Source organism: Seriola dumerili, unplaced genomic scaffold, assembly GCF_002260705.1.
Source record: "Seriola dumerili isolate Sdu_G_001 unplaced genomic scaffold, Sdu_1.0 BDQW01000290.1, whole genome shotgun sequence".
In the NCBI taxonomy this organism is placed as follows: Eukaryota; Metazoa; Chordata; class Actinopteri; order Carangiformes; family Carangidae; genus Seriola; species Seriola dumerili.
Genome location: NW_019174545.1, coordinates 1574057 through 1588962, shown reverse-complemented (window position 1 = coordinate 1588962; position 14906 = coordinate 1574057). Strand labels below are relative to the sequence as shown.

The 14906-nt window shown below is 39.4% G+C and overlaps 2 protein-coding genes across 2 annotated transcripts; one reads left to right on the top strand and one right to left on the bottom strand.

Annotated features, from left to right (window-relative positions):
- Positions 1 to 10: 10 nt before the first annotated feature.
- Positions 11 to 8501, top strand: naa35 (N(alpha)-acetyltransferase 35, NatC auxiliary subunit). Its single transcript, XM_022757625.1, has 23 exons — positions 11 to 173; positions 1507 to 1635; positions 1819 to 1852; positions 2152 to 2266; positions 2411 to 2485; positions 2620 to 2787; positions 3059 to 3125; positions 3249 to 3292; positions 3410 to 3460; positions 3878 to 3961; positions 4104 to 4218; positions 4711 to 4889; positions 5016 to 5075; positions 5300 to 5406; positions 5561 to 5627; positions 5925 to 6023; positions 6187 to 6365; positions 6485 to 6621; positions 6777 to 6844; positions 6933 to 7073; positions 7213 to 7335; positions 7683 to 7763; positions 8016 to 8501. The coding sequence occupies exons 2-23, from the start codon at positions 1515 to 1517 to the stop codon at positions 8073 to 8075; spliced, it is 2175 nt and encodes a 724-aa protein (XP_022613346.1). The 5' UTR covers positions 11 to 173; positions 1507 to 1514; the 3' UTR covers positions 8076 to 8501.
- A 1947-nt stretch (positions 8502 to 10448) lies between these two features.
- On the bottom strand, positions 10449 to 12275 carry LOC111230926 (kallikrein-8-like). The gene is made up of 5 exons (XM_022757823.1): positions 12218 to 12275; positions 11792 to 11957; positions 11226 to 11527; positions 11018 to 11148; positions 10449 to 10934 (listed from the first exon to the last, which is right to left on the bottom strand). Exons 1-5 carry the CDS (start codon positions 12255 to 12257, stop codon positions 10788 to 10790), a joined length of 786 nt encoding a protein of 261 aa, XP_022613544.1. The 5' UTR covers positions 12258 to 12275; the 3' UTR covers positions 10449 to 10787.
- Between the last annotated feature and the right edge of the window lie 2631 nt (positions 12276 to 14906).

The window sequence follows — 14906 nt, the reverse complement described above, 5'->3', positions numbered from 1 at the left end:
ACTGGCCTGATTTTAAGCTATAAGCTGTTCATTGGGGGCTTGAGTGCTCTAATGACTTACAAGGACTACATTTCCCATATTGACAGTGGCTTCTGACGTTAAATCTATGCGTCAATCTTTACAGTCTTCGAAGTAGGTCTTCATTAGCTACATGGTTAATACAAAATACTAAGGTACGTGCTAATTAACAACGAAAATATGGGTTTCCGATTACAGTATTCGTGTTGTGTATACCTCATCAAATTGAATAACCTGTTAAACTGGCGATATTCAGGCTTTGTTCACTGGAATTATCCCCTGTGGGCAACATTAGCTTGTTAGCACACGGTGTTACAAGCTAATTGGACGTTGGTGATAGCTAGCTGTTGTTGTAACGTACGTCGTTTTTCTAAACAGTACCAATTTAGGTTAACTCATTACATTAGTGTTGATGAAAGTACCGAGATAGCCAATGAGAGCACAGACTTGTGTTATTGTGCATGTGCTGAGCATGTAGCTAAGTTGCTTTTAATTCAATGAGGTGCTTCTGAATGCTAGACTGAAAGAAATACACCAATATCTTTAACCTCAGGTTATTTCACCGGCATATGATCAGGTCAAATCGATTTCAGTGTGTTGTCTGTGTTTTGTAATATCAGGTAGATGTATTATAAACATAATAATGCAAATATACCTTCACGAATCAGTTAAATATGAAAAAATCAATCATACAGAGGTGGAAGGTTTTTTTTCACAGTACTGACATGTTCTTGGTTTAAAAGGCTGAGATTTTCCACTGCACTCACGCGTGCAATTTACACCTTTTTAGGCTCTAACATTAGTTTCTCAAGTCGGTTGACAGCGCATGATGTTAATCCTCTACTGTTGCGCTAGATCATGATATACTGCCTGTCCAGCTTTCCAGGAGTACAGGTCAAGTATAAACATTCATGTGTAAAATTTGTAAGAACATACAACAACCTGTAGGTTAACCATGTAGGTTTTTTCTTAGGTTTTATCAGTGCATGGTCGATTTAAGGGTTTAATGCTGGGAAACAAGCTATTCTTTGTCACTGCCCTTTGAAAATGTTACTACCTTTGGCTACACTGGAATATTACAAAATCCATGACTGGTTAGAGATATAGCCTAAACTTGTGAGCTGTCTGTGCCAGTTACACTGCATGTTTAAAGCTTGATCAGGCAGCGGAGAGTTTGCCAAGTGAACTGTGGAGTGTCCAGTGACAGGGTTCAAGGGATGTAGTGAATGATTGTGTGTATGTAAATGTCTATTTTCCAGTTCATGATTCATAAATATGTAAAGACCTATATAAAAACAGTCCCTGCCACGATGAGGCACACTGTCTGCTGTCTCTTATTTGGCAGATCATCTCATGACATTAGCTTTTTTACAATCAGTCTCATCCAGTTAAAAAATATTTTAATATTTTCCTATGTTGGAAAATCTTTGTAATAGCTAATGTTTTGTAATATTCTGAAATCTTTGCCCTGGTTCTCTTTGTCATCAGTGGTCACCATGGTGATGAAGTCAGCAGTTGAGGATGATGATGCTGGCTGGGGGCTGGGCATCCCAGAAAAGATGAAGAACAATGCCAACTGGGTTGATATTACACAAGAATTCAAGGGTGCTTGCAAAGGTAAAGGCTCTGCTAGAAAGTGTGTGTGTGTGTGTGTGTGTGTGTGTGTGTGTGCGTGCGCGCGTGCGCGCGCGCGTGCGTGCGTGCGTGCGTGAGAGTGAGTGTGAGTGTGTGAGAGATATGTCTTATGTTTATATGTCTTATGAAAGTGGCTGACGTGTTCCTCATCCTTTATTTATGCAGAGCTGAACCTTGGGGAGTTGCTTCATGACAAACTGTGAGTAATAAAAACACTTTTTGCAAACTCACACTTTAAAGGGATAGTTAGCTCAAATAACGAAAACGTTTTCCGCTTACCCCTAGGTGAAGTCAGTTTGCTTACCCTCTAAAAAATTGATAGGAGTTGATTTCAGTAGAGAAAAATGTTTCATGTCTCAAAGTATAAATAGTGTTTCAGTGACTTTATAGCAGTTACATGAAAAAGTAATTGCAGTGAAACCTTGTCATTTTGAGATAAACATGTTTGAATATGACCATACTGATAATGTAACACTAAACTCTCTGCTGTGGTGGCAGGTTTGGCTTGTTTGAGGCCATGTCAGCCATAGAGATGATGGATCCTAAGATGGATGCAGGAATGATTGGAAATCAGGTCAACAGGAAAGTGCTCAACTTTGAACAAGCCATCAAGGTCAGGAATTAACACACAAAACCTAATATTTATGTTGTATAACAATTTAATAAGTGCCACATTGTCTTCCCCCCATTTGTTTTTTTGTAAACATAACACCAAATTCAACCATGCAGTTGTATTATTCTCTTATCTTCATTTCAGGAAGGTGCCATCAAGGTTAAAGACCTTAGTCTTCCTGAACTCATTGGGATCATAGACACATGTTTCTGTTGTTTGGTGAGTTTCGCGAGTTTCAGGGCAGCGTCTAAGTATGGAATCATGGAGGCTCATTGAATTTCACTACGTTCACCACTGTGGGAAACTCACTCTGGAGCATGTTTTTGTGTCTATCTAAACATGTATTTGCCTAGATCACGTGGTTGGAGGGCCACTCCCTGGCGCAGACCGTGTTCACCTGTCTGTACGTCCATAACCCCGACCTGATTGAGGAGCCAGCACTCAAAGCCTTCGCCCTGGGCATCCTGAAGGTGTGTGACATCGCCCGAGAGAAAGTCAACAAGGCTGCTGTGTTCGAGGAGGTAAGCATCTTTCTACAGTGTGTGTGTGTGGATGTGTGTGTACATCATACAGCACTGAAATTATGTGCAAATGTGTGTGACAATATTTGAGCTATTTCCTAGGCTTTATATTCCCTTTGGGTTAGATAATCCTTTTTAACATCAGTGTTTTCTGTGCACTGGTATTTATGTAAACATTTATTTATGATTAGTTAAAATTGCAATAGGCCATTGATAACTCAGTTTCATATTTAAATGTCTGAATGATGATTAACCTCATTCTTTTCTGTAGGAGGATTTCCAGGCCATGACGTATGGCTTCAAGATGGCCAATAATGTCACAGACCTGCGGGTGACAGGTACAAGTACTGTATTGTTGTCGTGTAATGCTGTGGACAACTGAAGCCATGACAGTTTCATACAGTTGATTCAGAGGACCAGAGATAGCAGATGTTCTTTCTCTCATGTGTTCATCCCATCAGGTATGCTAAAAGATGTGGAGGATGAGTTACAGAGGAAAGTTAAGGTATTTGTTCTTAACCAGTTTAAGCACCTGTCTTTGCCATTTAAAGGAACTACTACTGATACAAATGCTATTCTGAGTATTACACTGTTTCTTAATTAAAATCTTCTATTTCCTCAGAGCACACGCAGTCGACAGGGGGAGCAGCGAGACCCAGAGGTTGAGCTGGAGGTGAGTCGCATCATTCCTCCATGTCTGTGGAGTTTTTTGCCGCAGATTTGTTTTTTTGGAGTAGCATTTAGTATCCCCACATTTAAGTCACAAAACTAAAGCATGAACCCTCTATCTCAGTCTCTGCTTATTATGAATTGTTTACTATCTCATGTCTATCAAAGTGTGGGCCTGAGATGACCTTTAGAGACTCTACTCTGGAATTTTCCGGCTGTTTCATAATAGTAACAAAATTAAAGGAAGAAAAAAATCCGACCAAAAAATGGATGTATTGTGGGTGGTCGGGGGGAAAAACCAGCCTTTGTAAATTCCTGTGTCTAGAGGAGGTTCAAAGACGAATTAAAATGTCTGTAATAAAAGCTTTGTATGTATCTATGTACCTGTTTAATGTTTCTGCATGTTTTGCTTTTTTTTCAGCATCAGCAGTGCTTGGCACTTTTCAATAGAATCAAGTTCACTCGCCTTCTACTGACTGCACTGATTGCTTTTACCAAAAAGGAGGTAACACACGTACAAAACCAATTTGTTTCTGTTTGATACTGAGCATTGAAGAGGATTGCATTCAAGCATTGTGTGTACTTACAGACACTTCTATATTACATTGGGAATTTATTTGCCTTTGTATTCATGTGTTTTGTTTCAGACCAGTTCAGTGGGCGAGGCCCAGAAGCTTGTTGCTCAGGCAGCTGACCTCTTATCAGCCATTCATTCCAGTATTCAGCACGGTATCCAGTCACAGAATGACACCACTAAAGGAGGTAACACACACACACACACACACACACACACACATACACACACACACACACACACACACACACACATACACACACACACACACACACACACACACACATACACACACACACACACACACACACACACACTTTTCAGCCATCAAGTCAAGCATATGCTTTGGTGTGGCATGAGTTTACAAACCAATAGCTCTGAAGTATTGCACACACACACACACACACCTACCTAACCGAAACAGTATCACACATACATGAAATTGCACACACATTATACGCATTCTTGCTCTCCAGCCATCCAGTTAAGAGCTCGTCGTGGCAACCTAGACAGTTACATTACAGTGCCCACTAAAGGTGCCTCTTCTATCTTCAAAAAAAAAAATGAAGCCTCCTAAAAACTTAAATTAATTTTTACCTTCCTCCACTGTACTACGTGTAGTTGAGACAGCTTCTTCACCTTTGTTAACCTTTGTGGGTTTCTTTCTGTATATGTTGCAGACCACCCCATCATGATGGGCTTTGAGCCCCTGGTCAACCAGAGACTGCTGCCACCTACCTTTCCTCGCTACGCCAAGATCATTAAGAGGGAGGACATGGTGGCCTACTTCAGCAAACTTATAGAACGTATCAAGACTGTCTGTGACGTAATCAACACTACCAACCTACATGGCATACTGGTAAGCATAGCTGATTAGAAACACAGACATACACATACAAAAATATTATTAGCCTTGAATATATATATAAAATATAAAAGATGAAGACTGTTGTTGACTTGAATATTGTGTTTGTGGCTTTACCAGGACTTCTTCTGTGAGTTCAGTGAGCAGTCTCCCTGTGTGCTCTCCAGATCTCTACTTCAAGTGAGTTGCTGTTCTCATGCATGTATATAAGGAGTCACTATTTTTGCCCTGTGATGCCTACAGAGTAGGCAGAGGCATGAAATTTGTTACATGTTGTTGTTGTTTTGCAACAATTAATAAATCCATTTAGTAGAAAATTGTGCTTCAGATGGTATCATTCAATGGGATGTCAATTTAAAAACCCAGTATTTGAGAACTAATCAGATTCTTCTTTGTAAATTCAGACGACGTTCCTGATAGATAATAAGAAAGTGTTTGGCACCCATCTGATGCAGGACATGATTAAAGATGCTCTGAGATACTTTGTCAGCCCACCTGTCCTCTCCTACAAGTAAGTCTGGCGTTGGTTAAAAGATAACACCATGTCAATCATTTAAGGTTGTTAAAGTCAGTGGTTGATTTTGGTCATTGTTTTAGTTTTTTATCTTGAGTGAGATGATTGCGTCTTGAGCTTATTGTGTGTGTTTGCACCTGTCTCTCTCCAGGTGTTGTCTGTTTAATAACCACCAGGCCAAGGACTACATTGACTCATTTGTTACGCATTGCTCCAGGGTACGTCACCTTTACTGTTAAAAGTTAGTCTGTGCATCTGCTGCAGTTTGCTACATTTTAATACCTCAGTTACTCAGTGCGCTTTATGGGCTGTTTTTTCAATAGTTTAATAAAAACAGATAGTTTGGAGGAGAGGTCTAAAATTGCTTTAATAATAGAGCTTGATGATTGCCATGATATTGACTGAAATGAAAGGACAGCAGGAAATTTTCAGTCTTACTTTAATCGGAGTTTTTGATACTTTGGATGTTGGGTGTAACTCTGTAACTGTGTGTGTGTATGTGCGTGTCCCTGTAGCCGTTCTGCAGTCTGATCCAGATCCACGGGCACAACCGAGCTCGGCAGAGAGACAAGCTGGGTCACATTCTTGAAGAGTTTGCTACACTGCAGGATGAGGTGAACTGCAGCTGTTGTTTTTGCATTGTGTGCCATACAAGCTCAGCATCTATTTGGATAGAAAAGTTTTACTTATTAATGAACCCATTGCATCCATCCTGATGACAGTTGTGACTTTATATCTTAAAAAGCAAATACTAAAATCTTCTTTTATGCTCTGCAGGCAGAGAAAGTAGATGCAGCGCTGCATAGCCTGCTGATGAAACTTGAGCCTCAGCGACAGCATCTAGCCTGTCTTGGTACCTGGATCCTCTACCATAACCTGAGGATCATGATCCAGTACCTGCTGAGTGGCTTTGAACTGGAACTTTACAGCATGCATGAGTACTACTACATCTACTGGTAAGGGATCATATTTGTTTGTTGCTGGTAACTGTTGCTGCAGTTGAGGCACACAATATCAGATCTCAGGTGCACTTTAGTTCATCTGTGAATGAATATGTGCTTGTTTCTGACTGCAGGTACCTGTCAGAGTTCCTTTACGCATGGCTGATGTCCACTCTGAGCAGAGCCGACTCCTCTCAGATGGCAGAGGAGCGGATTCTGGAGGAGCAACTGAAAGGACGCAGCAGCAAAAAGACCAAGAAGAAAAAGAAAGGTACATTTGGTTCCATCAGCATTAATCAGCAGTGGATTCTCTGTGTATGACAATAACCCAAATGTGCTAAGAAATACTCCCATTTTTTGTCAAAGTGATGTCTTCCTGTAGGTGTGAGAGAGGATACTGATGTTATGTTTGGGATTACTTTGCAGTTCGCCCCCTCAGCAAGGAGATTACCATGAGTCAAGCATACCAGAACATGTGTGCTGGCATGTACAAGGTAAGGCATAAATTCATAACATCTCTTCACCCCTTTTTTTGGCATCAGGTATAACCCGTCCTTTCTCTGCCTCTGTCTCTCTCTTCAGACAATGGTAGCTTTGGATATGGACGGAAAGGTGCGTAAGCCTCAGTTTGAGCTGGACAGCGAGCAGGTTCGCTATGAGCATCGCTTTGCCCCCTTCAACAGTGTGGTCACCCCCCCACCTGTGCACTACATCCAGTTTAAGGTACTGTTTGTCTGTGTGTGTGTAATTCATCTTTTCCCTACCCCTTATTTTTATCCCATCGTTCTTGTTTGTGCTCTCTCCTCCACAGTCTGTTTTTCTTTGCTCTTCCTGACTTTGCTCCTGCTCTTGCCCACTGCAGGAGATGTCTGATCTGAAGAAGTACAATCCTCCGCCTGGCTCTGCTGACCTCTACATGGCAGCCAGCAAACACTTTCAGCAGGCCAAGCTCATCCTAGAAAATGTGCCCAGCCCAGATCCCGAGGTCAGGAAATAAAATTATTGTAAAATAAATGCATGCTCTTACAGCTAACGGTTTGGTGTTTTATTATGTCTGATTTTTATTTGCTAAGAAACTGAGTCCCCAAATTCAAACTTCAGGACAAATTTAGTTGTCGTCAAAATCTATTCCTGAAAAGATTTTCTCCCTGAGACATAAATTAGTTGGAATAACAATATTGCACATGAACTAAGTATTAGGTCAGGGACTCCAGGTTTATGGGGACACAATATTTTTCTGTTTTATTGCACCAACCTAGACAAATGGTTTGTTTGCATGTTAGTTCTTACCTTTTCCATTGTCAGTAACCAGCTATTAAAAATTGATAACAGGTGAACCGTATACTGAAGGTGGCCAAACCCAACATTGTCGTTATGAAGCTGCTGGCTGGAGGGCACAAAAAGGAGACCAAGGTAACAAAATACACACATTCTCGAATGATACAAATTAGTTGCATTTCGCTGCCACACAAAGGGAAAAAAGAGAGATTACAACTGTGAAATCTATCTTTTTAAAAGAATTGAGATGTTTATACGGTGGTGTTTAATCACCAGGCATTGTGATGGGCTTACCTTAATTTAGTGTGTTTTGTAACAGCTGTTGTGTACTGTGAAGACATTGTTTCAGTTAAAAAAAAAAAAAAAAAAAAATGTCTGCATCCCTAGGTGCTCCCAGAGTTTGACTTCTCCGCTCACAAATACTTCCCCGTGGTCAAGATCATCTGACTCTGCTTCACAGGATGACAGTCTCTGTGCATCAGCCGTACCTGAACAAGTGTGCAATGGCCCTGATCCAGTCCATGTCAGAACAGTGTGTGTGCGTGTGTGCGTGTGTGCGTGTGTGTGTGTGTGTGTTACACACCTAACTGTAAAGCTGTATAAAGGAGTGTTTGATTCACCCCATTTTTTCACCTGAATGAGAGAAGTCACAACTGGACCTAAATGAGTGACAATATCCACATCTGCATCTGTGAAAGTCTTGTGTTTGTGTGTGTGTGTGTGTGCGCAAGTCAGACACAAGTCGAGGTGCTTTTGCGCAAAAAACTGGCCAATAAAAATTTTTGTAAGCTGCCTCCAGAACAGTCTTGTTAAGGCTTGAAAAGATTGCTGTAATGAAAGTGTGTGCATATCATTAAACCATATGAAACCTTTCTTTGTATTCATATGCTTATCTGAATTCATATGAAAATGTTGAGGCTGAAAAAAAAGGTATATTACCTTGCTGCACCGTGTACATCACCAGTCTCACATTAGTACCTGATGGCATCAGTCTGCATTGTGAAATATAGACAGGACAATTTGTAGAAAAGGATTATTGATGATGTTCATGATCTTGTAAGTGTAAAGTGAAGTTGCAAGCACCTGTGGCCTATGAAAAGGGCAATTTGATTTTCCAAAATTGGGAGATTTCAGAAATCCGTATTTCACTACTAACAGCAGTAGAAGAGATACTTTCCAGGCCTCTTCAAACTAACACTGACCCCACAGGACTGATAATCTACAGCCCTCACACAACTCAAGAACATAATAAATCACACGTTTACTGTGGTATTAATCTATCCTTTAATTCCTTAGTGGAAAAGAATTTTACATGTTTTCATTGGTTTGTTTAAACGATAAAATCCATTTAAAACATCCTAAATCAAAAAGTTGAAAATCTTTATATCTCTAGATTTGTAAGTAAGTATAAACAGGTAGACAGATGATGAAAAAATTCCATTTGCAATTTAGTTAGTTTCCCAAAATGCTCATAAAAGTACATGTAATCAGACTTGATGTCTGAAGCCCTGTCCTCTTATTGTATTTTGACAAATAGGAAACTGAGTGACCTTGTGAGTGGAGGTCTTGAGCTGTCAGTAGCAGTGATAGATCACCATACATGAAGAAAGTGATCTGCTGTATTCTGTCCATGAGGCTCAGTCACCTTTCCACCTCCCTCCTCTGCTTACACATGCACACTCAGGCACATTTACAAGCTGGACTTCTCCATAAACTGAACTATTTCACAAATTGAGTTACATTTACTGAAACACCTCACACACTATTTCTGCCTCATAAACTGAATTGCATTACTGTCAATGAAATCCCCGTTTGAGTTGTTTATTGCGCTTCAGATCTGGGAGCTGTGGATTAACCGGCCATTTGAGGAGCACCCTCGTCTGCCCGTCTAGTGTCAGGAGCACGTAAGCACTTTGCATGGCTGAGACTTTTTCACATGAACTCTTTCAATTCTGTAGAGTTGCTTGGTCCTCTGTGCCTCTCTGCTCTGAAAGCTGTATTGTGTTTCCTGACTTTGTCAGCATGATACATTCTACCAATGAGTCGCCCTATAGTGTTACAAAACAGAGATCTGTCTTTCTTGTATTGTTAATCTCCTGTAATATGTCCACTGTGTACCACAGTGCTGTTCCTCACAGGCTGTAAAGCTCTCACTCACCATTGCGCCCTATATGTCAGAGTTCAGTGGCCTTCTCTGACCCTGCACAGACTCACTCATTGATACATATTTATTTATAAACCCATGCTTGATTTGCTCCCCTTCTGGGTATATCTCACTCAAAACCAGTAAAAAAAAAAAAAAAAGTTAGCACTCTAATGACACTCTTTCACTAACTTAGTCCCTTAGGTTCACACTGAACTTTGCAAAAAGGCTTTTATGTTCTCTGCAGCCTGGAACCTTTTGCAGGCTGATCTACAGCTAGATGAGCTGATCCCGATCAAGGCTTTTAAAGATATGGTGAAGGACAGATATATCTTCCACTGTCTGTTTTTATTAGGCTTGTCATTGTATGTTATTTGGTATAGTTGCTGTATGTTGTGTGGAACACCGTATTGCCACTGTCTTGGCCAGGGCTCCTTCGAGAAAGAGATCTCAGTGGACACACCTGGTTAAACAAAGGTTAACCTGTAATAAATAATGCTTATAACTATAGCGTTGTTCCTCAGTGACGTGACATACAGTAGGTCAGCATGATACCATGTGCTTCATAAAGTTAAAGTGTGACCAGAATTTGAATGTGGCTGAACCCTTGTGCAAACAAGGCACATGACATTCAAGTATACTTAAAAGACATAACAGACAACACACGGACTCTGAGAGATCACATTTTTTAATTCGTGGAAAACATGTGGTTTTACAGAAGGAACTCAGAAAGAAAACATGAATTTAAATGAAGCCTACAGTCATAATTTTATAAGGAGAGCTCTGGTGGTTTTAATGCACCTTAAATTAATGTGTTTGCCTCTGTTAAAAAATTAAACACAAGGTAACATAGCAAACTGTGTACAGTCAAACCATACTGACTCCTGATCTTTCCAGTTTTATCCACTAACATAAAATGTAGCTAATTTGGCAGGTGATTATGATTGTAAATGAAAATATATGAGATATTTTAAGTATACTTGCAATTCTCTCTGTATTAAACTGTAAGTTTTACTCTAATTGCTCTCCATGGTTTCATCAATCCACTTTCTGTAGTGACAGATGTTGAGCATTACAATGGTGTTTGCACACTTATCAACAGGGTCGCTTACAATAATCCCATGTAAGACATTGTTATACTCCACAGCTGAACCTCCATCACCCTGGGAGAGAGAGATCATATGTCATTACATGGAAAAGTAGTTTGAAAATTAAAGAAATGTATCGAATAAAACTGTTTCCTTACATAGCAGGCCTCCACACCAGGTTTGAAGGCACACATGGTGGTAGATTCGTCACTGAAGTATTTATCATCGGGTTTATCATTCTCACCACATGCCTTGATGTCTGTGGTGGCACACCTCAAATTCTTCGCCTCTGAGAATTTAAAACAAAGCATCAGAAAAGTGACTTTTATATCAAAAAACTGAATTAAGTATCCTGGTGTTGCTCACTTTTCAAGTTAGTCTTCTTGGCTCCCCACCCTCCAACTTCAACCTGCTGTCCTGGCTCTGGTTGGGAACACTCAACAGGGGGAAGAGTGATGTAGGGAACGCTAGCAGACATATCCTCATTCAGTCTTATGAGCATGATGTCATGGGCACGCCCCTCCTCGTCTTTGTAGGTGAACTGTTGCCCAGTCTTAATTATTTGTTCGTATTTTTTGGATGGTCCATTAAATAAAGCCTTTGCTTTTGACTTTAGTTTTTTAAAAAATGAAAGCTCCTGGTTTAAGCCAAGCTTCAGTTTCACCTCCCTGCAAAAAAAAAAAAAGAAGAGGAAAACTTTGAGGAGATTGATGCAAGTCAAAAAATAATCCAAATCATTTAAAAATGCAGTCTATCTTTTCAATCTTTATCATTTTCCTTTTAATGGTCACTTTACTTGTAGTTTATTGCCTAAATCTAACTTTTCTCTTTAACTACATTTTGGCAGCAGTTTAGAAAGTTTGAGTCTAATTTCCCATCACGCAGACAACACATGAAAACTGCGCCACATGAGAAGATGGATTGTTTCTTACTGTTCTGCACAGTGAGAAGCAGTGATGACCCAGCGGGTGTTGAGCAGAGAGCCTCCACAGGACTTCCCCCCCTGGAGCGACTCTACCTGGACATGGTACTGTCTGTCCGTTTTACAGTCTTGACTCCCAATAATCCTCTTTTCAATGGCCTCTGATGCAGCAGCACCTGATGTATGGAAGCGGAGCAGATAACATGTGAAAAGAAAGCACACCAGTCAGGTTCAGGCTTAGAAATCACTTAAGCCTGAATGGGTTCAAAATGTGAAAAAGTCACTCTAGTTTACATTAAGATCCTCTGTAGCTTTTATTTTTTCATTCCCCTAATCCAACTTTTGCTTGTTAAGTATTGTACATGCAGGAGAAAATAATATACTCCACCTAAAAATTTCAATGTATTGTAATTCAAGGAGAGAAAAAAAAACTCACCAGCAAGAAGCAAAACAAGGACAAAGGCAAGCTTCATCATGGTCCCTTTGGATGTGGATCCCTTCAGGTGGCTCTCTGGCTGGTGCTTCTATGTTTATATAGTGATTATCAGATTAATTTTTTTTTTTTTATTGGCTACCTGTTGGCAACATTAACATGTCAGAAAGCTGTTAGGTGGCCATCGGTACACTCCCCCCAGCTGTCATCATTTCATTTCATATACCTATTATGGCAATGGAATGAACAGTTAGGGTGGGACGAAGAGAAGACTGCTACAGCGGAAAGGAGTGTAGTAAAAAAAAATAAATAAATAAAAAAAAAAAACCCTCAGCAGCATTTTGCCACCAACACAACATATGATCCTTTGAACAGGAAGAGCCAGGTGAGTACACCTGTCGCGTTCTGTTGAAACAAGTTTTTTGGGGATATGCAGATGAATCATTTAAAATGATTTTTCTGAATATTTGTATTATATTTTCACACTCAAGAACAGCCCTTTAAAGCTCTGTATTTACTACATATCTCACCTCACCTCTTCAAGCTCTTCACTTTGTTTGACTCATTTACAGCACAGCTGAAGTCTCAGAACCATGTCATGTCAGTAGTAGGACATTGACAAATACAGTTCATGTTCATTCATGTTCATGTAAATTGTGATTTATATCTTAGGTTATGTAATGTTTTTTTCTCCATTAAAACTTACAGTAGCATGTTAATGTGTTGTCTTAATGTGTTACATAAGATTTGATGGCATGAATTTTGAAATAAGATTCCTCCTGACGAGATGAAAATATTTTCTGAAAATATTCTATTTATATATTAGTTAATGGTCACACCAAACAATAAATGAAACAAATCTTGATAGTGATAATAAAAACATTTTTTATTCTCTATCATCAATAAATCCTATGATTATTTAGATCTTTGATAAATTTGTTCAGCAGTACAGAATAAAATAAAAAATAATTCCAACAAATTAACCAAAAACGTTAATCAAATTTATAAAAATCATACAACATTTTCTCTCCAGGTAAACAGACTTCTAGTTCAGAAATTCCTAGTTTTTACACATTTCGGCAGACAAAGCTTTCTGACGAAACAAAGCAATGGCTTTCCAAGCTTTGCAGCATCAGACAATGAAGAACAGCAACTCTGGAAACGACACGACATAATAAAAAATATCTCAGGAACCTCTCCTGCAACATCAACTAAAAGGGAGACAAAAGGGTTCATGTTCTTCACTTTAAACACGCGTGCTGAAGGTGAATAGGTTTGAACACCTTCTAGCTGTCTGGCTCGATGTTGCATTGAAAGTTAATCTTGCCAATATACTAAGGGCTTCCCTGTTCTGTAACTGTCATTTAGTTGTCATCAAACTTTGTTGCTTTTGTGACTAGACCATTAATCTGTCATCAGCACTCCTATTCGTTATTTGTATGTTCCCTGGTTCCTTTGAGACATGATGAGCAGGCCCAGATTTCAAAAATAATAACGATAATAACATAAATTAAAAAATAAGTTAACAAAATTATGTTGGGAAAAACCTCAGAATCTTGACTTGTAGTTTCTGTGGGACTGAACCACAAGCCAAATGTAATGACAGACATGAAAGCAGGTTTGCTTGAGCTTCCTTAGCTTGAAACTTCGGAAATGAAATGGATAGGGCAGTTTTCAGTGATTAAATTTTAGTTCTCCTGCACACTTCTCGTGCACAATAGCTGAACTGTATATACAGTTTAACACGCCCATTGCATTTCAAAAAAAACATCTGTGTTTAAACCCACAAAGATTTCAGATAGGCAAATACCTGCACCTGTACGTTATCTGCTGATAAGTCAGTGCTTTATGGAAGTTTATTGAAATTACAGCCAGTGTGGTGAGTAGGTCTGTAGTCACGTTCCTACATGAAGCAGAATACCTGAAAATAAAAAGAAATCATCTGACCTGTATAAAACACAAGGCAACAAAATATCCCGCCACAAATTTAACTAACTCTTTGTTATTTCTGATGCCTAAAATTAGCCCATGTTTGTGTTCACTCACACAATTTCCAGTCTAGTACAGTTTTAAGTTGAGTAGACAAATACATTTTAGTAGAGCTACTGAATAGTTCACATCTACTGGATTGCAGGAACCTTAAAGGACAACACAATGGTCCTACTTCAAGGAAATGTCCTTCATGAAATTACAGCAATTCTCAGAAATCTCTCCACATTCTCAAAGTATACAGTCCATCCAATTCAGCAGACCAGAGACAATATTCACAAAGAAAAAATCACAAACATATGAGCAGGTCCACAGTCAGAAGCACCTGACCTTAAAGGAAAACTGGTACACACAGAATTAATAAGGCATGCATCACAATAAAGTAAGATTGTTAATCTACAAATATCCAGATGTTCCAGACTATTCCTTTCACTGTAAAATAATCCTGTTGTCCTGTCTTACCTATTTTACATGTGGAAAACAGCACACATTTAACCTTATGACATTTGATCTGAAATAGGACTGAGAATAGAAGCCTTGCTGCTAATAAAAACGCCCAAGCAAATCAACAAAGTGACGGTTTAGAGAAGAGTGATCAAAAATGTCCATTTACAGCGATCATAATATAGTATGTTTAACGCTTTACAAAGTTACAGCAGCATGTAATCCATGAGGTGAATTTGCCCATTTGTTATGTGGCATG

Coding starts and splice junctions, on each gene's coding strand:
- LOC111230926 (XM_022757823.1), bottom strand. CDS start 12,257: ATGATGAAGCTTGCCTTTGTCCTTGTTTTGCTTCTTGCTG. Junction 11,958..12,217: donor CCTTGTTTTGCTTCTTGCTG/GTGAGTTTTTTT, acceptor TCCATACATCAG/GTGCTGCTGCATCAGAGGCC. Junction 10,935..11,017: donor CTGGTGTGGAGGCCTGCTAT/GTAAGGAAACAG, acceptor TCTCTCTCCCAG/GGTGATGGAGGTTCAGCTGT.
- naa35 (XM_022757625.1), top strand. CDS start 1,515: ATGGTGATGAAGTCAGCAGTTGAGGATGATGATGCTGGCTGGGGGCTG. Junction 1,853..2,151: donor GAGTTGCTTCATGACAAACT/GTGAGTAATAAA, acceptor CTGTGGTGGCAG/GTTTGGCTTGTTTGAGGCCA. Junction 5,628..5,924: donor TTGTTACGCATTGCTCCAGG/GTACGTCACCTT, acceptor GTGTCCCTGTAG/CCGTTCTGCAGTCTGATCCA.